This window comes from Yamadazyma tenuis, chromosome 3, assembly GCF_029203305.1.
Source record: "Yamadazyma tenuis chromosome 3, complete sequence".
NCBI lineage: Eukaryota > Fungi > Ascomycota > Pichiomycetes > Serinales > Debaryomycetaceae > Yamadazyma > Yamadazyma tenuis.
Window position 1 is genome coordinate 162,730 of NC_089463.1, and position 22,990 is coordinate 185,719.

Genomic DNA, 22,990 nt, shown 5'->3' on the forward strand with positions numbered 1-22,990 from the left:
AGACCCCATATTAATAGTTTATCCGAGACGTCTAGCGCAACCGTGCGAAAACCTCTCTAAAGCGAAAGGAGAACAAACCTCCGCGGTGTACCCCACTAGGCGCAACCGCCCCCCAATGTGCGTGCACAAACCATTAGGCCCGTTGAGGTATCGTGGGGGGGCCCTATAACCCCACAGCTATTGATTCCGAGAATCCCATATTAATCATCACCCGTATTAACAGGATACCACCAGGTGACTGGGCTTAGTAGCCCATAGACACACCATACACTCCCCACTCTCACTCCGGTCTCACTGCCATTTTACACATATTCCAAAATATCTTCTTGACTATACAATTATTTCCATGTGTCAGGACCAAAGTACCCCTTCTCCGGAATAGCTTTATATGGCGTCAACAAACCGTCAGCCGTGTTATCAAACACAGTGTTTCCCCACCAGCTCAAGCTGCCTCCAGGGTATGAAATACACAAAAAGATAATCACCCCCGATAAGGCGACTCCGATATCCAATGCACACGATAACACAAAGTTATATTTCAACCACCAATTACCCCATTTTCTTTTGATGTACCAGTTGAAGAGAATACCCACTGCACATGCCGATGTATAGTTTAGTCCCGTGGCAGGAGGATAGTTACCCATGGCCCCAAACACAATGACCCAGTTCCAGTTCTTTAAAACCTGGTTATGGGGGAACTTCTTCTGCAACAACCAGGTGATGATCACCAAGACAGCACCAATCCAGAAAAGATGGAGAAAACCCGCATATATCTTGCCGGGTGATACCAACCGCTTGGGGCCCACCAATGACCACACCACACTGGCTGCAAAATTAGTGGTTCCCTGAGGACAAGTAAAATGGTCGGGCTGATCAGCCAGACAAATACCATCGACGTTGTTCAACATGGCGATCAAGATCCCCACCTGGACAAACGCCCCGATGATACATGAGCTCAACTGACACCAAAACAAGGTCTTCTTGGGGATTTTCATATAGTAGCCCAACTTCATGTCCTGCGAAAAGTACATGGCTTGAGAAATTCCCGTGTAGGCATAGAATTTCCATGCCAATGACACGATCGGCTTGGATGGGTTCATGGCATAACCGGCAATGATCTGGCCCAACACCGTCATACAGTTGGTGTTGATGTTGGTCCTGGCGTAGACAATTCCCACTGGCAAAATGAACACCATCACCATCAACAAGGCGATGGTAATTCCCCACACCGGCCATTTGGAATCGTACTTCTCCATGGTGATGATTGTTGCGGCGTAAACCAACACCGTCAACAAGCCGTACCACCACTTGGGCACGGCCGGGTACTTTTTCATTTCCCGCACGTGAACGTCTTCTCTCACACCGCCGGTCAACGATCTCACAATGTCTTTGCCATGGTACAACACCACGTAGCACACCGACAGTGACAACACCGCGTACGAGACCCCGTAGCCGATGGCATAGGTCGCCGCCAAAAACGGAGGGGAATATTCTTTGTACGACTCTTCATTCAAGGCCATGGTCGAGATATCAAGCACCCGCAGCCCGTTGTAGGCCTGACCCGTGTTATCAAACACATCAGATGATGAGATCGGTAAGTACGCAAAGAACATTACATTCTTGTAGTACAAAATCAATGGTAAAATGCCAAAGAAAATGAGCCAACCGATAATGGTCATAATTTGCAGCCAAAATGGAATCAAGAGCGGCGATCCGTTCGCATAGGTGATTTGCAGCCAGTCGAAAGTGATGGGAGAAAATCCAAGTCCTTGGATTTGTCCAAAGATCTGGTTCACCACTACGTTATTGGGGACGATCCAGCATATCCACGTGAAGTAGGAGAGGGCTTGGAATATAAACCCGGGGAAAAAGTAGTACACAAACAGGCACAAAAACACAATGAGAAAAAACCGAAGTCTACTGACTCTCCAGCCGTCTGCGACTGGATTGGCGTTGGAGTGTAAAGAGTCAAAGAGGGCCACATTGGCCAAGGTGTTGGGCCAGTAGTTATGAGAATCTTTCACCAAAACATCATCCACAAGCCCAGCAACCCCCAACCCAAACAACTGACACGTCAAAACCATGAGGATCTGGTAGCCCGCGGGTGCGGGCACACCGTAAATATACTGGGCTTGGATCACGTCGGTGGCCCATGCGGCCGTAAAGGAGATATTGGCCATGATAGTCACAATCGTGTGCTCTTTCTTATTAAAGTGCCTGTCAGGGTTCAACACAAAGGTCCCGAACCGTCCCAAGTCCATCAGCCACACAGGGAGCACCCGGGCAAGAAACTGGCCCAACGGATACAGTACCAACTGTGCTAGCGTGGAGGTGACTGTGATTCCGGGATACCGTAAAGCGAAAAATTGGTTAATGGCAGCACCAACAACCGTGAATAATACCGCCACGAAGTAGCACCGAAACGAGTTGATGGGCAACGACTCATCATCACCGGGGCGTACTACCGACCGCACCTCCGGCAACGGGGCGTCATCAGCAGATTCATCAAGGATTTCGGTGGAGGAATACTTGATATCTTCCAGCTCGAGTGGAACCTTGTCGTATGGCTCTTCTGTAACGTAGACCTCTGATTTTGTGGGCGAAAGCAGTTTTTCCATTTGTGATGAGATACATATATGCAGCCTCCCTCTTTATATACCTGGACCTCCACACCTGAGTTATCAGTGCTATCACTGGCGTGATATCCAATCACCGCGGAAATGGGTTGCACCTTCCCAGGATGAGCGCAGAGGCGGTGCTGCATAACCAGTTATCGCGATTAGCGGACTGGGGATGGATAGATATTTATTATTGGAAGCCTATAGCGCTATAGATATGGCAGACACCCAGTCAGTAATGTCTTTGAGATCATTTACATGGCCGTCTCCCCCAAACCGGTCCTGGATCCGGTCCTTAGCTGTCTCTGGTCTCCACCTCCATTTGGTGCGTTTTTCGCAGTCGAGTCCACCCGGTCCGTACATCACAAGTCTCGCAACATACTTACCAATACTGGGCATATGCTTGAAGCCATGGCCCGAGTCCCCGGTAGCCAACACGAGCGTCTCGCCGTATTGCGGATGTTCACACACCAAGAAGTTGCGGTCGGGGGTGTCTGTACACCAGCAGATTTTGGCTTGCACGAGCGGACGATCAGCCAACTGTGGTAATGTCTCCTGTAAAAGGAGACGGATGTCCCGCTCGGCAACATGGGGGATCTGGTTCTTGTACACGGGCACCGACGAATCAGCCGCAGTGGAGTCGCCCACATAGTGCGTGTAGCCTGGGAATTCGTTGCAGATTTTCAACTCATTTTTGGTGTAATCAGGCTCAAAGAAAAACCCTTTTTCCAAGTTACACACCACGGGCATGCCCTTGAAGGATGCTGCCTCGTCGGGTGTCAAGCGGATATGGCCGACCGTCCAACACTTGGCCAAAAGTTGGTCTTCAAAGTCCATGATTTTCACAGACGACGCACCGGCGGCCACAATGGTGGTGGCTGCAAAAACCTTTCTACCATCACTGGTGACACATCCCAACACGGCGGTGTTATCGGCATTGTAGAGTAAGCGAGCGACTTCACTCTCTACGTACTGGCCACCAAGCCGGGCAAACTCCTTGCCGGCGGACACCAAGGCACTTTTGGCGTCTGCCCACCCACACTCTGTTTTCTGGTAATGTCCCTTCCAGTTGGCCAACAGTCCCGTCAATTGCGGGACTACCGCACGAAACTCGTTGGGAGAGTTCAACAACACTGTCTCGTGTTTTCGGTTCTGCGATTTGGTGAAGTTTCTAACACTTTCGAGTTCCTCATACTCGGCACTGGGTTCGCCCTGACTGGTGGCATAAACTATACCTGTTTCGTAGAAATGGGGGTAGAAAACCGGGTCGTTCTGCCACCCTTCCAATGCCTCGACTGCTAAGGAGGCGGTGAAGGCCGCATCCTCGGGGTATGCCAGCTGAATAATCTTGTTGATGTCGTATCCAGCACTGAGGGTTGATGGTAGCGGTTTTGGGTCGATGATGGTAACAGACTTGAAGCCGTTTCTGAGAAGCCACAACCCGCTGGAGAGCCCAAACGTTCCGGCTCCGATGATCAATACGTCCTTATCTTTGGGAGAACTCATGTGTGTGTGGAAAGTGGGAAAAGTGTTGCCGGCATTTGGTTATCTTTTAAATGGAGCTTTTCGAGTCTACCTTCCAAAATTCGCAGCGCGGAATTGTTCCGCAGGATCGCACCACTTTGAGGAGCCAATAGGCGGAGAATGGCGGTGGGTAGGCTCCTGGTGTAAATGGCAACTGATAGCTGCAAGAGGAGCTATCAGAGGCGACCACCCCACAATGTAGTTGTTTCAGGCGAGCGGGAAATACTTATCTGTCCATTAAATTCCAATAAAATGTCAAGTAAGGGACGGAGAAAGAAAACTCAATAGTCTAGTAAAATCCTACAAGAGACCCCAAAAATCATAGCAGTTCAACTAAATACCGGAGAACCTTATGCCTGCTAAATACCTGTAGATTAGTTGTATCCGTTATACCAACAGAATATTGCACACCGGATCCACAACAAATTCCCAATACGTCTTCTTTTCCTTCCCTTTCGCCCTATCATACAAACTTCGCTTTTTCCAGAGAGTTTCCACCGCAGACTTGGCCTTTCCCACGTTTCCCAATCCCTTTTGATCTATCATGTCAAACATATTAAGAATATCCAACTTTTGCACCTCGCTCATCGGGTCTGCAAAGTCCAACTGCGTCGAAATCATGTACAAGGGCCAGGTCAACGAACTCCAGAAGAAGTTGTTGCTGATGATGATGAACTTGGTATAGTTGAAGATCTTGGTGACGAGGCTGACAATAGACGGCTGGCTGGGTGACTGGTAGTAGAGACACGAGGTAGCATATAACAACCCACACAACCGTTTGATCTCACACGTAAGTAGAAAACAGAACTCTTCCATATTCGCAGCCTCATCGCTAATTTGGTCATAATAGTAAAATAAACACCCGTAGTTGTCATCACAGCTAGCCGGCAGCTGGTCTAAAAGCGAGTTGTCGATCATGTAGAGAAAGTTGTCGGGATTGAAGTGTTTCATTTTGATGTTTTCAAGCTCATCCATTATGGCAGCCCGTTTTTCTCTGAAAGTTTGCTGTGGAAGAGCCAGAATTGACAAGTCGGTGATATCACTGACGATCCTGATTAACCGCTTGTCGCAGCCCATCCATGGAATCAATACCACCTCTCCTTCCGCCTGCCCGAGGTGCTTTGTCCATTCTTCGTTGAAGACGTTGGACTTATGGCAGGCGGTGCGGCCCATCGACTCCTGATACGAGAAAAACTCGACCGTGTAGGTGAAAAGCTTGCGTTCTACCGGGTCGGTGACCGCTCGCACTTCACTCTGGCGAAGCAACTGCTGGCAGCTTCGGAGTTGGTTGCTCCAGTTGTCATTACACTCATCTGCCAAGTAATATAACGTGATGATGAGAAACGACACCCACAAATCCACTCTAATTTCTGCCAGCTCGCCCTGAAAGCTCTTGGCCATGTGCTGTAACCCGAGGTTCCGCAACCGTATGCCCTGCATCCTCCAGTAATGACTTTGTGTTTTGTCCACAAACGCAGATTTCGAGAGATAGATCGAACTAAGGCCCAACATCAACGACAAAACGTGCGGGTACTTCTGACTATACTGGAGCAATGAGCCGACATCCAAACCCTCGTGCACCACCATTTTGGTGTTATCACCGCCTAGAAACAGACTGGCACCGTGGTGGAATTTCAAGTTTCCCATGTTCACTGGGTTGAGCATAGGTGACACCAGCTCTATATAAAACACAAGCGTATACACAAGGTCGCTGTTGGAGGTTATAAGACCGTGATCATCAAATCCCCTTATGAGGGCATGTGGGACACTAGATGGAGCCATCAGTAGCTGAAGAGGTTGTGGTGGTGGTGATTCAAAGTCATCGTAGGTGTAGTTTAACAACATGAGTTTTTCCTGCAGTCGGACCGCCACAAACCGGTGGAAGTTGTGGTCCTTAGGTACTACCGTGCTGGAAGTCCGATCATGATTTTTGCGCTTGGACCAGACACCTTGTCTGCCAAAAGCCTTGTTTTTGGACTCCAAGTCTTCTTTGAACTGGAGTTTTAAGCCGTAACGGCAGCGGAGGTTTTTGTGGGTGCAGTTGAGACACACGGGTTTGGATTCGTCGCACTTCAAGTGTCTTGTTTTGCAAGTAGAGCACCCGGAACGAGATCTCTTGGGTTCACTCATTGTAGGCAAAGGTATAGTTCTGCGATTAGATTTTAAGATTTGGTGCGATTTGCAGAAATTTGGGGATAAGCTCTGGAAGCGCGACAGTTGGGAGGTAGCCGATGAGGCCACAGCAGTTGGTAGGAATTATAAATGGTAGGCGTGTCAGTAAAATAATGATTGAGAGGGAGACCAGGAAGGTGGGAAGTATTGGCGGTAACCTTATGGTCCCCCGCTACCCCAAAGTCTTGACTGGCTCCCGACCTCTCTAAATATATTCCCGCAAACCATCCGATGGCCCATTCGCTCATATTAGGAAACATATACCCGCAAAACTCTACCCCCAAAACCCTCCCCCCCAAAAAAACACCTTCCGTACATGGACAGCCGGAAAAACGTTTTGGGGTCACGGGGTGTCACTACCAACGAGAAGAACAGGCGTGCGCACGACAACCTCTCCAATTGTTCCACTGTAGGTGCTGGGTTATCCCGATAGTAGAGGTAAACAAAAAGCGCTCACTAACCGTTCTTCCCCAAACCCACAGAAAAAGAAAAAATCCCTATAAAACATACCTTCTCCCAAAAATTTCTCTGTTCGTTTTCACATCACTTTTTTATAACCTCCCAACTTACTACTTTTATTAATATATCCCCCACCCCATCCTTATTTCATTCCCACCACATGACCGAGGTCGTTAATGATATAGACGCCAACTCTCCTAAGGTCGCAAAGACCAAGGACGATAGGCCCTATAAATGCCCCATGTGCGAGAAAGCATTCCACCGGTTAGAACACCAAACAAGACACATCAGAACCCACACGGGTGAAAAACCCCATCCCTGTACGTTCGCTGGATGCACCAAACGCTTCTCCCGAAGTGACGAGTTGACCCGTCATTTGCGGATCCACAATAATCCCGTCACCAGAAAGAGAAAGAACAAGATGAACCACGACTATACATCCCAAGACTTGGACGAGCACCGCCATTCGGTTCTGGACCTGGGGCTCGCCAAGTTGGCCGAGGCTGCCGCCATCCCCGTGCAACTCCAGAGCCTTCCCAGCGGGGCCCAGTTCATCCCCGTGGCCATCGATAAAGGAGGCCAGGCGATCTATCATCAGGGGTACCCCATTTACCTTGTGACAGCAGGACAAGGAGAGCAGAAACCGTACCAGCTTCAGAACGGACTGGCGGTGTTCTCCATGCCGCTGTCGCCCACCACCGGCTCCGCCACCGGTACCTCTGGCTCCACCACCGCGCCCTCCGGACCGCACCCTTCGCCGCAGGCTGCAACCTTGACTCCGTCCATTATCAAACTGGAACTGTCCAGCTCCATCGGCGTGTTTTCTAACGAGTCTTCGTCGCACTCTCTCAGCACCTCGCCCGACCAGACCTTGTATACCCCTATCCCTGGTTCCGCCAAAAAACTCCCATCGCTCACCAATTTGAACGAATACTTTGTCTTGAAAGCAGGCTCCAACAAAACCTCCAGCTCCTCGTTGTCGTCGATGCAGTTTGGTGCTTCCCATGCCTCTCACCCTAACCTCCCATCACTCGGATCGCTTCCTCGGATGACTCCCATCAAATCAATTCCCGTTCCCAATCCCCAGCGCAACATCTCCTATCCCCTGACTCCATACTCGCTCGGGGCCTCCGCCACCTATTTTGCCCCGCTGCAGGGCCTCAAGGTACGCGACAAGTCGTCGTCCAGTTTGAACTTGGAGTTTGCTCACGCCCAGAAGAAACTGAGACCAAGCTCTCCAAGCCTGTCGTTCACCAACTTGGTGATGACGAGCAACCTGTCGTACCATAACCCCGGGTTTATCATCTCGCCATCCGAAACTCCATTGCAGACTCCGTCACAATCGCCTCATCTCAAGCCGGCAAATGCTCAATTGCAGCCGGACTTGGTGAAGTTGAACAGTAAGTTGACTGAGGGTGAAGTGGTTGTGAAGCAACAGGACAACACAAACTCCATAGCCAATTCGGGTACCCAGCTTCCGCCTATTCGGTCAGTGTTTAGTTTTCCTAACTAGCGAGATGGAAGCAGTACTAGATATTTACGGAAAGAACTAAATATTTATTAATTAATGATAACGAAGCAATAGGATATCGTGGTACCGGTAACAGGGATATACTAATAGAGCATAACTTTCGTACCTTCATCTACTAATATCACACCGCAACCGAGCAACCTTTAGCACCACCGCCGCGCCAGTCTCGGCCCACGCAGACACCACCGCGACAGAAAACAGTCACTCTCGCTTACCGCAGCATCCGTCTGCAGGATCATCATCCACAAAAACGAATGGCCAGCGTGCACTCACCACCCCCCATCATCGTACTTGTTTGTCACAGCAGAAAATTTTTTAATTAGTCAAACAAACACTTCTTATTTGTCTGATCACTTTTAGTTTTTAATTAAACTGGAGGTAAATCATTCTGAATATACTATTCATTTCCCAGGAAAGAGTTCTCTGCAGTTCACAAGTTCCTTGATTCGATTCTCCTGTCTTTTTCTCAGGTGTTTTTAGAATCGCTGGTCTTTTATCTGCCGTTTCCAACTTTTTCCAATCTTCTTTATTGAAGCACTTTTAACTAAGTACCTTCAATTCAATCGGTTCCTTACCAACCGTATCAGCCGAACGAGCTTTTCACTAAGTTTTCGTTTGATTTTTTCACCTCCTTTGTTGGAATCCACAAATAACCTTACTCACTCGTGATATGTATCACACCCCAGGTTATAACTCCGGCTTGGGAACCGCCGGCCACCGTGCCAGCAACTCCATCAGTTACTTGAACAACTTCAACCTTGATCACAAAAAGAGACCGGTTGCTCCAACGTCATCTCACTATTTCCCTCCTCCACCTCCAGGAATGCATCAAAGTTCTCCTGCTCACTCAGCCCTTCAACCCTCCATCGTGGGAATTGTTCCTCCACCACCCATGGCCATCCAGAACCCTCTCATGATGAACATGGGTTTAATGAACCCTCCTCCACAATACGCTCCGCCTTATCAACATCCACACCCGCTTCAAATGGCACCTCCTTCCCATCACCTTCACCCACAGGCCCCCGCTCAACAAGCGCAGCAGCCGCCAACTGGAGGCATTAACTCTGTGTTGGAGTACGACTTGACCAATATGTCGACGTTTTTGAGTTGGTGTGCATTTGGAATGTTGAAGCAAAACAGGAACCCTACCAAGGATTTTGAAGGCTTGGTAAACTCGGTACTATTTGCTACCAGGTTACCCAAAAGTACCATCATCATCGCCTTGGAGTACATGAATCAACGGTTTTCGTCCAAGGGAATCAACACCTTGTCGGAATCGGAAATCTTCATCAAGTTGATTGTGGGATTGATTCTCGGTAACAAGTTTAACGATGATAACACCTTTACCAACCGGTCATGGTGTGGGGCCACGGGCTTGCAAATCTCCGTGTTGAACGAGGAAGAAATGACGTGGTTGCAGGAAGTGAAGTGGAACTTGAATGTGGTAAACTTTGAGAGTAACATCATTACTTTAGAAGAATGCTGGAAAACTTGGTTGGAAAAATACACTCCTAAAGATGTTTCGGTTTCGACTTACTCGAGTCCCGTGTATTCAAACCCAAGTATACCATCGTCTCCAGTTTCTCCTGATTACAATGTTTACTATCCATCATCTTCTCCCACGTTACCTTACTCCAATTCGTCTCCAACCAAATACCTGGATGCTATGTGGAACCCCCAACAACCTGTACCGCACCTAGCTGTTCAATCACTTCCCTCAAATGCAAATGTGAATCACCATCAACACCAACACCAACACCAACACCAAAACAGTATTTGGTCTTATACGCCCAATTACCCTAACAACCTACCAATAAGCCACCAACCAATTCAGTACTTGAATTCTAATTTTGTCGGCTACACCAACCCCTACTACACATTTAACATGGCTTCTTGTTAATGTATTTATCAATGTTTTGCCCTGTCTTTTACTATTATTATTACTTATGCTCTGGGTAAGGGTCCCAGCCTTTTCAAATTTCTGGCTCCATTTGACTTTTATTTTTTTTAGTTGAATATGGTTTATATGTTTAGAATCCTATATTATAGATATCAAAAACTACCTGAACTTATCTAACTCACTTGGCCTCGAACTCGTTATCATCTTCTTCGTCGTCTTCTCTGAGTCCCTCCTGGGCCAACTTCTCAGACGCCTTTTGGAAATCAATAACCTTACCTCTAGTTCTTCTACCACTGGTGATGATGTTGGTGGTGTCGATTTCGGACAAATCATCATCTTCTCCGTCATCAAAGTTTTCTCCTCCATCGTCTTCTTCCTCGTCATCATCATCCTTTTCGTCATCAGACTTCTCTTTTCCAACCGTGTCCTCGTACTGTCTTCTTCTCCGCTTTTTCTTGTCTTTGTTGGTTTTTTGGGGCTCTTTGCCATCAACTTCATCAATTGGCCTCTTTTTTTCAACAGCATCGTCCTTGATTTCCACCTTCTCAATAGTACCCACTTCCTCGGTGGCTTTTTTGGTTTCCTCTTCCGACATGTTTATAACAATTACTTGGAGTTGAAAATTTTGTGCGCACTTTTAATATTTGCTTCACACTCATCATGGTACGTTTAAAACTAACAAATACTCTGCCCAATATATATACTAACTCTTCCAAGTCCCAGATTCCCATCACGAAGAAGACAAAGATGTCTGAACTCCTACATTACAGGCTCAAGGTATCCAGCATCGACGGCCGTAGTTTCATTGGTAATTTACTCGCGTTCGACAAGCACATGAACTTGGTTTTATCAGATTGTGAAGAAGTACGGATTCCTAAAAAGTCGCTTCAGGACCTCAAGAAGGGCGTGGCCACAGAGCCCCGCGAACTTAAAACCAACTTGGGGCTCATCATTCTCAGGGGGGACCAAATAGTCAATTTGACTATCCAAAGCCCTCCAGTGACAAACCCCAAAAAGAGGCTCGGGTTGGAAAAGGGAAAAGGCACAAGCAAACCGTTGAAAACTCCCGTCAGCGTGAAGTCCAAATTCAAAGGGTTCAGGGGCCAGTGATGAATTGCACGGTAATGTAATATATAAATATATATTAATGTGAAAAGAAGTATACAAAGAAGGCTTAACATAACACTCATTTACCAAAAAGCACAACGCTTTTCTGCTTAGCAGCAGTTAGCATTATTCTTACTCTTCTTTTCCTGAGGAACGGGGGTCAAAGAAATAGTGGCGCCCGAAGAAGGTTTGGCAGATGGTTGGTCGTCAGTCTCTAATTGATGTTTGCTGATCATTTCATAGATATTCTTCAATAACTGGTGGAAAGACAAGTCGACGTTGTCAGAGTTCAAGGCCGAAGCTTCGGTAAACAACAAGCTGTTTTCGTTGGCAAAGTTTTTGGCTTCGTCAGTTGGAACCGCTCTAAGATGATCCAAATCACTCTTGTTCCCCACCAATTCTATGACAATGTTGGCGTCAGCGTGCTCCTTCAACTCCTTCAACCATCTGGAAACGCTCTCGTAACTTTCGGTCTTGGAAATATCGTAAACTATCAAGGCACCCACGGCACCTCGGTAATAGGCACTGGTAATGGCTCTATAACGCTCCTGACCGGCGGTGTCCCAGATCTGCGCCTTGACTCTCTTGCCATCAATTTCCAAGGTTCTGGTGGCAAATTCCACTCCAATGGTGGATCTGCTGTCCAAGTTGAACTCGTCTCTGGTGAATCTGGACAACAAGTTGGACTTTCCAACTCCCGAATCTCCAATCAAAACTATCTTGTACAAATACTCGTAGTCGTATGAGTAGTCGTCTGTGTTGTCAACCATGATGCTGGGTTATATGATAAAGCTGTTGTGGTTTTATGTTTGTGGTGGATCCTTCTCTTCCTCCTGGTGGTATATCAAAAAATTGGGGGTTTGCGCTTGGGAAAATCGGTTCGAAAGCTCCGGGTACAAGTGTGCAACTATTGGTGATAAATGGGGGGTGCGTCTGCTGGAAATATGTCAATTATACACACAGCTATTGAGATCAATTAGGGTGTGTGATGTCAACAACCAATTTTGTTCAGTGCGAAAGAAAATTGTTGGTGGTCGTACCGAGCCTCAACTTTCGCCCTGCCAGTCTATTGTTAGTAGTCGAGATTTCTATTGCAAAGAACATTATATTTACTAAATTATACAAACTGGGGAGAAAACCACTACGTTCAACCATAATATACAACTTCCTAGTCTCTGTACCGGTTCTGGTCTTCTCTGGCAGCCTTCTTTTCCATTTCGTCCCAGTCGTCACCATCGCTCTCTTCACCAACATCTTCTGATCCGGACCCAGAGTCTGAACCTGCTTCAGAATAGTCATCCTCGCCTTCACTGACAACCTCCTCATCACTAGGATCATCGTCACTGGCTTCGAATTCACTTTCTTCATCCTCTTCTTCTTCATCACTAGACTCTCCAGTACCAGTTAAGAACGACCAACCACCATCAACAAAGAACTGGTATGGGTCTGCCAACACTGTTTTCATGATACTTGGCCAGTTCAAGTTCATCTGTCCTTCACTGATAGGAATGTCCACGTCCGTCAACCAGTTTTTCACGTCTTCAATTAATTCCATTGGAATGGTGTTGATGTGCACCACTGGCTTGTTGAGGTCCTTGAACACAAATACGAGGTCAAAGTTCTTCAACCCAAACTGAACTCTTTCCAAGTGGGCGATTTCGATTTCCTCTAACGTGATTACCAAGTACGGCGGATCGATTAATTGCACCAAACAGTCTCTGGTTGGCATACAGAGTACAGCAGACCTGAATGGAACACCTTGGAATCCCAATTCTCTGAATGGGATGTCCAAGTCAACTCTTCCGTGAGATGAGTCTGCAATCAACTGAGCAAAATTTTTGAACTCTTTGTCCAAGGCTGCCTTTCTTCTTCTTTCTTCTTGTTCTTGTTGCAACTCGTCTTCATCCCCATATCTGTATTTTCTCTTTCTACCTCCAGTTTCATCGAAGGCAATATCACTAGCTTCTCTGTAGAACTGGATATCATAAGTCTTTTTCAGCTTACCAATCATGATTGGGTGCACCAAATGACAGTGGATTAATACGATCAATTCATCTTTACATGGTTGGAAGAAAAGATGTTTGATATTGGAGAATAAAATATCCACCTTCTGCTCCAACTTGAAACTCGATTGATATCTGAGACCGTTTTCGTGGATCGACAACACTCCTCCAGCTTTCTTGGAGTCGAGTTGAGGCCTGAGTAAAACATTTTCCAACCTTTTCAGTCTCGAGCCCTTTAGTTCAATCAAACTGGCTTGTGTAACCACATCTTCCAACTGCTTTCTTTCTTGTTCTCTCTTCATCGAATCTTTCTTCAAATCCTGAATGGCCTTGTACACATCTACCATCCTTTGACGATCTCTGGATCTAAACGTGAAGGATCTGATGAAAGTGTTGTCAGGATTATCCTCATAAGGTAATTCTTGTTTCTTGGACCCAGCACCTCCAGACCCAGGAGAGTTGAAGTTCAATCTCAAGTAAGTGAAGTCACCTTCTTCGTTCTGAGACCCATTTTTAAAAGAGTTGATGTGGAATGGAACCGGTCTTCCGCAAACAGGGAGAATAATGGTTTGGTTTTTGTAGTCCACATGGATCTTCAAGTCTCTTACGTTACTGGGAATCTGTGATTCCCGGATGTATGAATCATACTTTTTGAAAATTGGCTTGTAGTCAGACTCGTCAGTAGCATCGGCCTTAGAGAATCTCGACAACCCTTCTTGTAACCTCTTCTCATGTAATTTGCTTTGTGTTTCTCGTCTAATTTGTTCCTGGTTCAAATTATCCTCATTTTGGGTGGATTCGTTTCTTAACTTTTGTTTCAAAATCTTCGAATTGTTCTCGAGAGACCCTAACTTTCTCTCAGTCTTAATGTCCTTTTCGGACTTCAACTTGGATTCGTTACCATCTAACTCATCCTTGATGTCATTCTCCTTAAAGTAAAATGAAACATCAGGCTTGCTTCTCAAATGATTACTCAAAACATTGACTTCGGACTCAGTAACCTGGATAGTATCATTCAATAATAAGGCGTATGGGTGTTTCGTAGTCTCGTTGGTCAAATCATTGAATCCAATGGCCAACGAGAAAATCTGGTTCTTTTGAATCTTTCTGTTGCTCTTGGCGTTCAACAAGAATGAAGAGTCCCTAAACTCGATACCCATCAACCAACCACAGTTCTTGGTGAAATGACTAACCAAATCGGGTCTTTCGGTTTCAATGAACTTAATGGCCTCGTGATAGATTTCACTGCTGGATTTTCCAACCTTAATAATATCACTGACCAATGCGTTTTGCAACTTGAGCAAAAACTCAAAGTTGGTATCCATCTGCTTAGTAGGATTAATCAAAAATGTTCTGCCGATATTGGAACAGTAGTTTCTGTATCTCAAACCTATGGAACACAAAATTGCCCCATCTCCTACCAAGTTCTTATTATTGGATTGGGCACTGGGCTTCAAGTCAAACTCTCTTCCACTTTGAATGATCGGGTTGTAGCACCACTCGATTTGGTCAGGATCAACTTTGCCACTCAACAACCGCTTTCCCAAATCGCTTTGGGCAAACCACCTGGGGTTATCGATACGGTTTTCGATCTGGTCACTCAATTTAGCATGGGAAATTTTGGTTTCTTCATCCACAATCTTCATCATCTCGTTACTGAAAAGATCCAACATGACCATCGATGACTTGGCAGCCAACTTGATCAAATCGATCTCCTCATCATCTTTGCTTTCCATCGACTTGGAAAGCAACAAGGTGCAATCAGCAAACTTCAAGTCTTTATCGTCCTTAACCAACTCTTGCCATTCTTCTATGAATTTGCCCTTGTACTTGGCCTTTTCAATCTGTCCCACAGCTGCAGCACCGGCGTCCTTCAAGATTGCCACTACTTTGGAAAAAATGGCTTTATTGTGTTCCGCGTCCTTGTTTCTAATAAGAATCTCAACGTTGGAGGAGTTGGGAGTCGGTTTATCGGTCAAATGAGTGATGTGCTTGGCCTTACCCTCAGACGTGATAATATAGCAGTTATTCTGGTTAATGAAGATGCCGGTGTGGGGAAACTCGTATCCCAACAACCAGGTTTGCAAAACGGTAGGCTTCTTATAGGTATTGTCATCATCTTTTCCTCCCACCAAGAAAGCCAAACTGGAGAAGGTAGCGACATCACTGGTCAAGTTCTGTTGAATAATGCTCAACCTCTTATGGAATTGATTGGCATCGATGTTAATTTCTGACATCCTATAACGTTAGTCCTGATGGTGATCACGGCTGGACGACTAGGGTTTTGCTGCTTAAATTTTTCACGCAAGCGCGCGCACTGGTGGGAGAGAGTGGCACTGTGACACAAAACCCGCCAAACGCGTTTTGGCTTTGTCGCGTAGGCAGCAAAAAAATACACACAAACAACTACAACTACAGCTACAACTACTACTTAACATGTTTAGGCAAGCCAAGAGAAGAACGGCCGGGCGCCGAAACTTCGACACCAAGAACGTGATCTACCAATCGTCCAAATTGGCGGCGTTGTACACGTCCAGGCTCTCTTTCTACGACATTCCTCCGCTTGAAGAAATCACCTTGGAAGAGTTTGAAAGTTGGGCCATAGACAGATTGAAGGTTTTGATTGAAATCGAGTCTTGTACTGCCAGAAGCAAGTCGTTCAAGGAAATCGAACAGATCATCAAGCCGGTGGTAAACAAGTATCTTCCATTGTCACCATTAATTGAAGGTAAAAATGATGCCCAGGTGTTACAGGAACGTAAAAAGGACCACTACAGCCACTATATTTTGCGGTTGGTGTTCTGCCGCACCGATGAGTTGAGGAAGAAGTTTGTCAAGAACGAGATGCTTTTGTTCAAAATCAGATATGGCAACATGCAGTTGTCTGAGAAGAGCCAGTTTATTGAATTGCATAACGATACATTGGACTGGAACTATATCGGGGCTGAAGAGAAGACTGAGCTTTTCGAGGACTTGTTCAATGCCACCAGTGCCAGCATCCGTACACAAATGATGCTTGACAATGAGAAGCTGACCATCACTGGTGAACAGTTAAGACAGCACATTCTCCGGAACGAGAGCTTTATCAAGCTACCGTTCGAGAAAATCCCCAACTTGGTGGGATCTAGGTCCATCTTGGTTCGCCAGGGTTACGGGTACATCCCCACCAGCTTCCAGTTGAACTTGTTGGTAATTGAAGTCCAGGAGAATTTGTCCAAGAACTTGGTCAAGACCTTCCAGGCAATTCCCCGTTTGGACGAAGATGACCGGTTGGTACCCTTGTTGCAGGCGTTATCAAAGAACTTCTCGAGTGTTCAATATGATAGCAATTTCGGTGATGAAAGTGCCAGTGACATCAATGCTACATCCATCACCTCTAACAAGATCATGAGCCATTATCCGTTGTGTGCCAAAGTGTTGCAAAAGAGTTTGGTGGCCAACCATCACTTGCGGTTTCAAGGCCGTCAACAGCTCTCATTGTTCTTGAAAGGAATCGGGTTGAACGTGGACGAAGCATTGAGGTTCTGGAGTACCCAGTTCACCTCTGGTAATACCGGCATCTCCTTGGAAAAATTCAACAAGGAATACAAGTATAACATCCGTCACAGCTACGGGTTGGAAGGGGCCCGTATCAACTACAAGCCTTGGGACTGTGCCACCATCTTGTCCAAGCCCAAGCCCAACAAAAGTGAATCGCATGGGTGCCCATACCGAGACCTAAAACTCGAGGTGCTTGTGGACAACTTGAAAGATATGGGTATCACCGAACAGTCAGACTTGAATGTGATCATAGACGACGTCAACAAGAACAGCTATACGGTTGCATGTACGCGAGTGTTCGAGTTGACGCATAAGAAGCAGTTAAAGCCCAATGAGAACTTGCATATCAACCATCCCAATCTCTATTTCGACCGGTCCCGTCAACTAGAAAAAGCCCAAAGCTAGAATGTCTATTTATCTATGTAATATAAGGACGGTGCCAGACCATAGAGTAGTATCAGGTGCCGGACCTAGAGTTGTAACGAGGCCATCACGTCGCGGAACCCCCACCACGACGCTCCACATCCACAAACCCCAACCCAGAAAGGTGTCAAGCACCCGTCGTACAAACTCCAGTGTAACACCAACGGCATCTGGATCACCTGCTTGAACATGCTGATTTTCCACGATCGGTTCCAGTCCTTGACGGGAGTTCTCCTCAACAACTCCATGATCTCCACCAAAATGTACACCCCCCACACTCGACAACACCAAATATACGTGAAAATACACCACCAATTGTTGTCGCCAGTGGCCACCCAGTCGTGCTCCGTCAACCACCCGGCATTCTCAAGCAACTCCAACACAAAGCAGTTCAACGACTGCAATAAGTTGATGAAGCGGGTGAATTTGGGAGTATCACTGGAGGGTAACAAAAACGCATTAAACTCTCCCGCTATCCATGGCACGTACTTTATACAGTCGCCCAAGCGGTTGAAGATACGCACGTCAGCCACGTACGTGTTGATGTTCTTCAAAATTTTGCCGAGTGTTGAAGGTTTCTCCACAAGTTGATGCTCTACTGCCAACCGGTTGAGCCATTTGTTTGGAGACAGGGCAAGGCTCACGCCAAATCTGGTCTCCACGAGCTTGACGAGCTTGAGTCGCTGGTCTTGTAAAGAGCGTCGGATGGAGGTTTTGTTATTGAGAATACTGGACACAAGCAAAGCGAAATAGCAGGTGAAGTATAAGACGGAATCGATGGTGGATGCTTTGGTCAACACCTTGTCGTTAAGCTCCTGGTAGAATTTGGGGGACAAGATGGTTTTCTTCAAGGCTCTGTTGAGCAGAAGCAACATGCCGAGTGGAATACCATTTCCCTTTGTGGGCACTGGTGCAATAGCCATAGACATTGTTTGAAGTTTGATTTTCTAAAGGAGTCGCAATCACCTCGGACGCAATTCCCCAAAGCAGTCATAGTACACACTCAATATTATATCCATTAAATTACATGCTAAATATCACTTATCCTGGGAAGAAGACGTCTGGTTATTGGATCTAAAGGTTTCCAAGTTCATCTCTTCCTTTCTAGCGTAGGAGTCCATGGCTGCTTGATCGGCAGATCCCACAGCCTCTAATACAACCTCGTTGATTTCTTCAACGTCGTCATGGACTTGGGGAATAAACAAGTTGAGGAAAACACCCACAAATCCCGTAACTGCAAACGAGGTTTCCATCACCAACACAATGGCGTTGAAGAATCCTTGCTTACCGGTGTTTCCTCCTGTGTAAGTGAAAATATAATCAAAGTAGTCAGGAACCAAAAGAGAACCAAGACCTGGTAATAACGAGGCAGTCAACACAAATCTGTCTCTTCTGGTGAACTCGGTGGTGGAGATAATCTTTAATCCTGACACTGCCACCGCACAGAACAAGAAGGAGGTCATACCTCCCAAAATGCATTTTGGAATCGAGATGATGGCAGCTGCAAACTTGGAGAAAATCCCCATAACAATCAAGAAAAACGCACACCAGTATCCGGCTCTTCTGTTGGCACACTTGGTGACGGAAATAACACCATTGTTTTGAGCAAACGTCGACACAGGGGTAATGGTCATCAAACCTGCCAAAAGCCCGTTGATACCATCAGCCAAAACACCTCCCTGGATACGAGATTCATAGACTTCACCTTCCACTTCCAATCTCGACACATCGGAAGTGGCAGTGATATCTCCAATGGCTTCCATCATCAACACCACGAACATGGCCAAAAATGGTAATACCACTGGTCCGTACACCTTCAATGGGAAAGTCTCCACCCACATAAACGTGAAGGTTCTGGCAGAGGAAATGGTGTCACTGGAGAAGTATCCACAAGCAGCACCAACAATGCATCCCACCAACAATCCCACAATCACAGCACAAGACTTCATGATGGGAGAACCAAATCTCTCAGCAAGAATAATGGTAAAGTACACAAGGAAACCAAGACCAAAAAACTGGCCCGAACCCCAAGGAGCAGTAGTACCATTGGCCGACGAACAAGTACCATCGGTACATCCAGAACCACCCATCCAGTCCTCAAATCCAGATTGCACCAAACTGGTACCGATCAACAACACCACTGGTCCCGTGACAATTGGAGGGAAAATCTTTTGCAAGATCTTAGGGGGCAGGAAACTCAACAAGATTTCAAGCAACGCACACACGGTACCGGTAGCCAAAAGTCTTCCGTAACCTTCAGGACATGGTTGATTGACTCCATCAATAACTTCACAAACTCCTGACAGGTACATCACTGGTAAAGCCTTACTGACAATGGAAATGGTGGCAAATGAAGTTCCCACCACAGACAACAATCCGGTTCCGATGTAGTAAGGAGTTCCCCAGATGTGAAACCGAGTAATTTGAATGGACGATAAGATACCCGTCACAATCAAACACGAAGAAACCAAATATTGCTGGGTTTCGGCCGGTAAGTTGGCGGAAACCGAAATCAAAATGGGAGGACTAACCACCCCAGCCAACATGGCCAAGGCATGCTGGAATCCCAAAAGTGCTCCTAAAAATAAGGGCATTTCACTGTTTAACCCAAAAAATGGTTGAGTCTTGGGTTCCTTTTTGGTGAAAGGAAGGTCGGGCATAAACAAGTACCCATAATCGTAATCACCAAAGAAACCTTCTTTGGTGGTCCACTTCTTGAACACACGCTTGGCGCCACTCTTTAAATCTGCCACTTGTAACATTAGTTTGGTGTGGTTCCTACTGGATAGCGGGTGGGCGACCACTTATATAGAGATTTTTCTGCGCATCTTTCTTTATCAAAAGTGCCTAATGGGTAAATGCGAAAGGCAATTTCTAGTTATCTTTTCTCTTCAGGTATTTTTTGCACTGGTTTACCAAGGATTCTTCCGGTAAATCTCTTTGCCGAATGCATAATGCATTAGATAGTTATTCTATGCGGAGGTCTCGCTTCTCGTTTTTATTTAGTCTACCCACGATTGTGTATGTAAAGTTCTTTGTTTGTGGATGATTGATTGGTTCGTGATGAGGTGCTAGTATGATGAGATGTATATTTTTTACTCCACCATTTGTCCTATTTGGTGTTATCAGTAATCTTAACGCCTGAGATGCTGACTGGGCGAAGATCGAACCCTGAGATGAAATGGAGTTGCGGGCCTTAGGGCCGATTAAAACTGCCTTATCGGTGGGGGCCGTCCGCCAATGATAAGGCTGCGAGCAGCGGGTTTGTCCGGGCGCGCGGCCATCTCCACCGCCTCTGGCCGTTGGCCACCTTAGTGTGTATTCCAGTACTGGAGTCGGTGTAGGGCCAGTGCAGGATCGAAACTTGGTCGGGTGTTAGGTAATGTTGCCGTTAGTATGCGGTAAGCGTCTGGGCTCGAGAAGCCGTTTTACTTGTTCCGGAATTGCGATTTTTACTTTGGTGTTGGTAATCTCGTCCTCATCTGCTACTATCTGTGGAACTATCAACTGCCTTCGTTTCCTCTGCTTGGGGGCCTTGGCAGGCTCTGATACTGCCTCTGTCTCGTTATGAACCAGCTCGAACTGTCGGAGCTGCCCGTGACGCCGCAGATATTTTTCTATCAAAAGACGGAGTTGACCCATAAAGAAAAGAAAATCGTCGCATTAGACCGTGTACATTTGTATATTAGAAACTACATATTACTGGCACAGTAGAAAAGGCAGTAGGTAAGACTTAATCCGTCATCCAAATAAGCGGCCTTCCAGCTATTCTTGAAAAAATCGTACGCCTTTTGGGCGTTCACAAGACTGTAATTCATCATACATGTCGACATCCAGTTGTCCTGAGAAAGCAGATTTTGTAAATCTCCCCATTCACTGGCAACAAATGCCTTCGACCGGAAGTACGACGAGAGTGGCGTCAAGGGAATCATGTGGATCCCGTGTATGTAACTCTCGTAGTTTCCAAAGTACGTTGTATGATCCACCTTGTTTTCAAAGTAAATTCCGCTCACCTTGTTGTACACAAACTCGGAGGGCATGATGGTGTTATTTTGATAATAGAAGTAGCTGGTAAGACTCGAGTGCAAGATACCCAACACCAAGTTGGCACAGGCCTCGGCATTGGAGTGCCCCGTTACCTGGGTGTACAATTTGATGCCATAATAGCAGTTGTATTCTTCGCTCGTGCTTTCCTCGTCCTTACCATCACCACTACTGTACAACCCTTTGGCCCAGCTGTGGCCATAGTGGAAGTCGAAGTTCCGTGTCAACGGGAAGTAGACATTCAGGGCATTGACATTGAACACATCCATCACCAACAGCTCTACCCAATTTTTGACGGTGGTCTTGAAGGAGCCACCCCCAATCTCGTTGTCGATTTTGATGATAATGGCACAGGCATGGATGTGGTACCCATAGTGGAAGTGGTGGTCATTGTAGTGGCCGTTGCCGAAGTCGGCATCCTTCTGGGCACTGCTGACGACCCCTCCAAAGCTGGTGTCATAAAACAAGGGGTTTTGCTGGGTGTTGTTGATGAACCGGTTGTAGGCAGATTTAATATTGGCCAACAACGCCTTTGAAGTGGCGGTATTCTTCACCACGTAATGTGATATGTACAAGAGCATGGCGAACTTGAGGAACTTCTTGCCGGAGAAGTACATGGAGTCTGAGTTGGTTTCGGAGCTGATATCAGCAGTTGCGTCAACTGCGAGCTGTGTTTTCAAATCTGAAAGTACGGACGAACTAACCAGTTCCTTCTTGAAGGAGAACCCGGTGCTAGGAGGTGAGACCGTCATGCGAATGGATGAGGTAATACATCCGGTCAACTTGCCCATCACGCACGAGTTGGTGGTGATATTGCACACACTTCCTTTTGTGGAGGTATCGAAATTTGCAGCCATGTGAGGAGGAGCAAACACCAAAGGCTTCTTGGCCAAAGATGTGCCCTTGGTGGTGTACTTCCAGGTATACGATGACGACGTGGTCGACACGGTGGCATTGGTGATGTAGCACCCGGCCACCTGGTCGTAGTAGTCATAGATGCCAAAGCCTATTTGTACCACGAGCAGATCCACTCCTTTTTGAAACACAATCAGCGACTGAGTGAACTTCACCGAGATCTTTTGGCTCAAGTACATGGTGTAGACGGCCCCATTCAAAAGGGTGATTTTCATCTTTTGAAGGTTGGAGTTTTGGCATGTTTGACCTTCCACAGACTTAAACCCAACACTGGAGTTGATCTGGGGATCAACGAGTTGTAGATGGCGGTAACGAGACCCATGCCCTGGACCAAGGGCACCGACAATTCCCCCACGCTGTTGGAAAACTGGGGAGTCACCATAAACTTGTTGAGCAGGCTGATTGTAAACTTCGGAGCGGTGGTGAAGTCAGACGACGTGAACGTCAAATGGTTGATTCCCGCCGGGTAGTAGAAGTACTTGACGGGGGTGGGACTGTAGACCAAGTCGGAGGGTATGGGGTAGTATACATTGCAGTTTTGTTCATCAAAGGTAAACTTGTAGGGGTTTGTCCACACGGGTTGATCGTGGGAGTCAAGTAAAAGGTTGGCGTAGAAGTTGTTTGTTTGGATGGGCAAGGAAGCTGGCACGTATGAGGGACGGGAGACTTCTCCGGCCTTGTTGGGGAAGACAGTTTTGGGGTTTAAAGTGGAGATATCACCACTGAGAGACATGAGGATAATGGTAAGTTTACA

General features: G+C 46.6%; 14 protein-coding genes across 14 annotated transcripts; 4 read left to right on the plus strand and 10 right to left on the minus strand. All coding sequences in view use genetic code 12, as the record gives it.

The window, feature by feature from the left end:
- Window positions 1-338: 338 nt before the first annotated feature.
- On the minus strand, window positions 339-2,618 carry PSN45_002438 (uncharacterized protein; the record flags this gene model as incomplete). The annotated part of the gene is made up of 1 exon (XM_006685020.2): window positions 339-2,618. One exon carries the CDS (start codon window positions 2,616-2,618, stop codon window positions 339-341), a length of 2,280 nt encoding a protein of 759 aa, XP_006685083.1.
- Window positions 2,619-2,819: 201 nt separating this feature from the next.
- On the minus strand, window positions 2,820-4,124 carry PSN45_002439 (FAD-dependent oxidoreductase; the record flags this gene model as incomplete). The annotated part of the gene is made up of 1 exon (XM_006685019.2): window positions 2,820-4,124. One exon carries the CDS (start codon window positions 4,122-4,124, stop codon window positions 2,820-2,822), a length of 1,305 nt encoding a protein of 434 aa, XP_006685082.1.
- A 405-nt stretch (window positions 4,125-4,529) lies between these two features.
- PSN45_002440 (uncharacterized protein) lies at window positions 4,530-6,272 on the minus strand (the record flags this gene model as incomplete). The annotated part of the gene is made up of 1 exon (XM_006685017.1): window positions 4,530-6,272. The coding sequence occupies one exon, from the start codon at window positions 6,270-6,272 to the stop codon at window positions 4,530-4,532; it is 1,743 nt and encodes a 580-aa protein (XP_006685080.1).
- A 661-nt stretch (window positions 6,273-6,933) lies between these two features.
- Window positions 6,934-8,286, plus strand: MIG1 (glucose repression transcription factor; the record flags this gene model as incomplete). The annotated part of the gene is made up of 1 exon (XM_006685015.1): window positions 6,934-8,286. One exon carries the CDS (start codon window positions 6,934-6,936, stop codon window positions 8,284-8,286), a length of 1,353 nt encoding a protein of 450 aa, XP_006685078.1.
- A 688-nt stretch (window positions 8,287-8,974) lies between these two features.
- On the plus strand, window positions 8,975-10,204 carry CLG1 (cyclin-like protein; the record flags this gene model as incomplete). The annotated part of the gene is made up of 1 exon (XM_006685014.2): window positions 8,975-10,204. One exon carries the CDS (start codon window positions 8,975-8,977, stop codon window positions 10,202-10,204), a length of 1,230 nt encoding a protein of 409 aa, XP_006685077.2.
- Window positions 10,205-10,382: 178 nt separating this feature from the next.
- On the minus strand, window positions 10,383-10,799 carry CHZ1 (Histone H2A.Z-specific chaperone; the record flags this gene model as incomplete). The annotated part of the gene is made up of 1 exon (XM_066157869.1): window positions 10,383-10,799. The coding sequence occupies one exon, from the start codon at window positions 10,797-10,799 to the stop codon at window positions 10,383-10,385; it is 417 nt and encodes a 138-aa protein (XP_066013966.1).
- A 65-nt stretch (window positions 10,800-10,864) lies between these two features.
- smb1 (Small nuclear ribonucleoprotein-associated protein B) lies at window positions 10,865-11,314 on the plus strand (the record flags this gene model as incomplete). The annotated part of the gene is made up of 2 exons (XM_006685012.2): window positions 10,865-10,867; window positions 10,922-11,314. 2 exons carry the CDS (start codon window positions 10,865-10,867, stop codon window positions 11,312-11,314), a joined length of 396 nt encoding a protein of 131 aa, XP_006685075.1.
- A 107-nt stretch (window positions 11,315-11,421) lies between these two features.
- YPT31 (Rab GTPase ypt31) lies at window positions 11,422-12,081 on the minus strand (the record flags this gene model as incomplete). Its single annotated transcript, XM_006685013.2, has 1 exon — window positions 11,422-12,081. The coding sequence occupies one exon, from the start codon at window positions 12,079-12,081 to the stop codon at window positions 11,422-11,424; it is 660 nt and encodes a 219-aa protein (XP_006685076.1).
- Window positions 12,082-12,479: 398 nt separating this feature from the next.
- SPT16 (FACT complex subunit spt16) lies at window positions 12,480-15,551 on the minus strand (the record flags this gene model as incomplete). Its single annotated transcript, XM_066157870.1, has 1 exon — window positions 12,480-15,551. One exon carries the CDS (start codon window positions 15,549-15,551, stop codon window positions 12,480-12,482), a length of 3,072 nt encoding a protein of 1,023 aa, XP_066013967.1.
- A 199-nt stretch (window positions 15,552-15,750) lies between these two features.
- Window positions 15,751-17,259, plus strand: PRI2 (DNA primase subunit pri2; the record flags this gene model as incomplete). Its single annotated transcript, XM_006685010.2, has 1 exon — window positions 15,751-17,259. The coding sequence occupies one exon, from the start codon at window positions 15,751-15,753 to the stop codon at window positions 17,257-17,259; it is 1,509 nt and encodes a 502-aa protein (XP_006685073.1).
- Window positions 17,260-17,324: 65 nt separating this feature from the next.
- On the minus strand, window positions 17,325-18,206 carry PSN45_002448 (uncharacterized protein; the record flags this gene model as incomplete). The annotated part of the gene is made up of 1 exon (XM_006685011.1): window positions 17,325-18,206. One exon carries the CDS (start codon window positions 18,204-18,206, stop codon window positions 17,325-17,327), a length of 882 nt encoding a protein of 293 aa, XP_006685074.1.
- Window positions 18,207-18,314: 108 nt separating this feature from the next.
- On the minus strand, window positions 18,315-20,039 carry PSN45_002449 (uncharacterized protein; the record flags this gene model as incomplete). Its single annotated transcript, XM_006685157.1, has 1 exon — window positions 18,315-20,039. The coding sequence occupies one exon, from the start codon at window positions 20,037-20,039 to the stop codon at window positions 18,315-18,317; it is 1,725 nt and encodes a 574-aa protein (XP_006685220.1).
- Window positions 20,040-20,969: 930 nt separating this feature from the next.
- Window positions 20,970-22,415, minus strand: ACF2_2 (endo-1,3-beta glucanase; the record flags this gene model as incomplete). The annotated part of the gene is made up of 1 exon (XM_066157871.1): window positions 20,970-22,415. One exon carries the CDS (start codon window positions 22,413-22,415, stop codon window positions 20,970-20,972), a length of 1,446 nt encoding a protein of 481 aa, XP_066013968.1.
- A 32-nt stretch (window positions 22,416-22,447) lies between these two features.
- Window positions 22,448-22,969, minus strand: ACF2_3 (endo-1,3-beta glucanase; the record flags this gene model as incomplete). Its single annotated transcript, XM_066157872.1, has 1 exon — window positions 22,448-22,969. The coding sequence occupies one exon, from the start codon at window positions 22,967-22,969 to the stop codon at window positions 22,448-22,450; it is 522 nt and encodes a 173-aa protein (XP_066013969.1).
- Window positions 22,970-22,990: the final 21 nt, after the last annotated feature.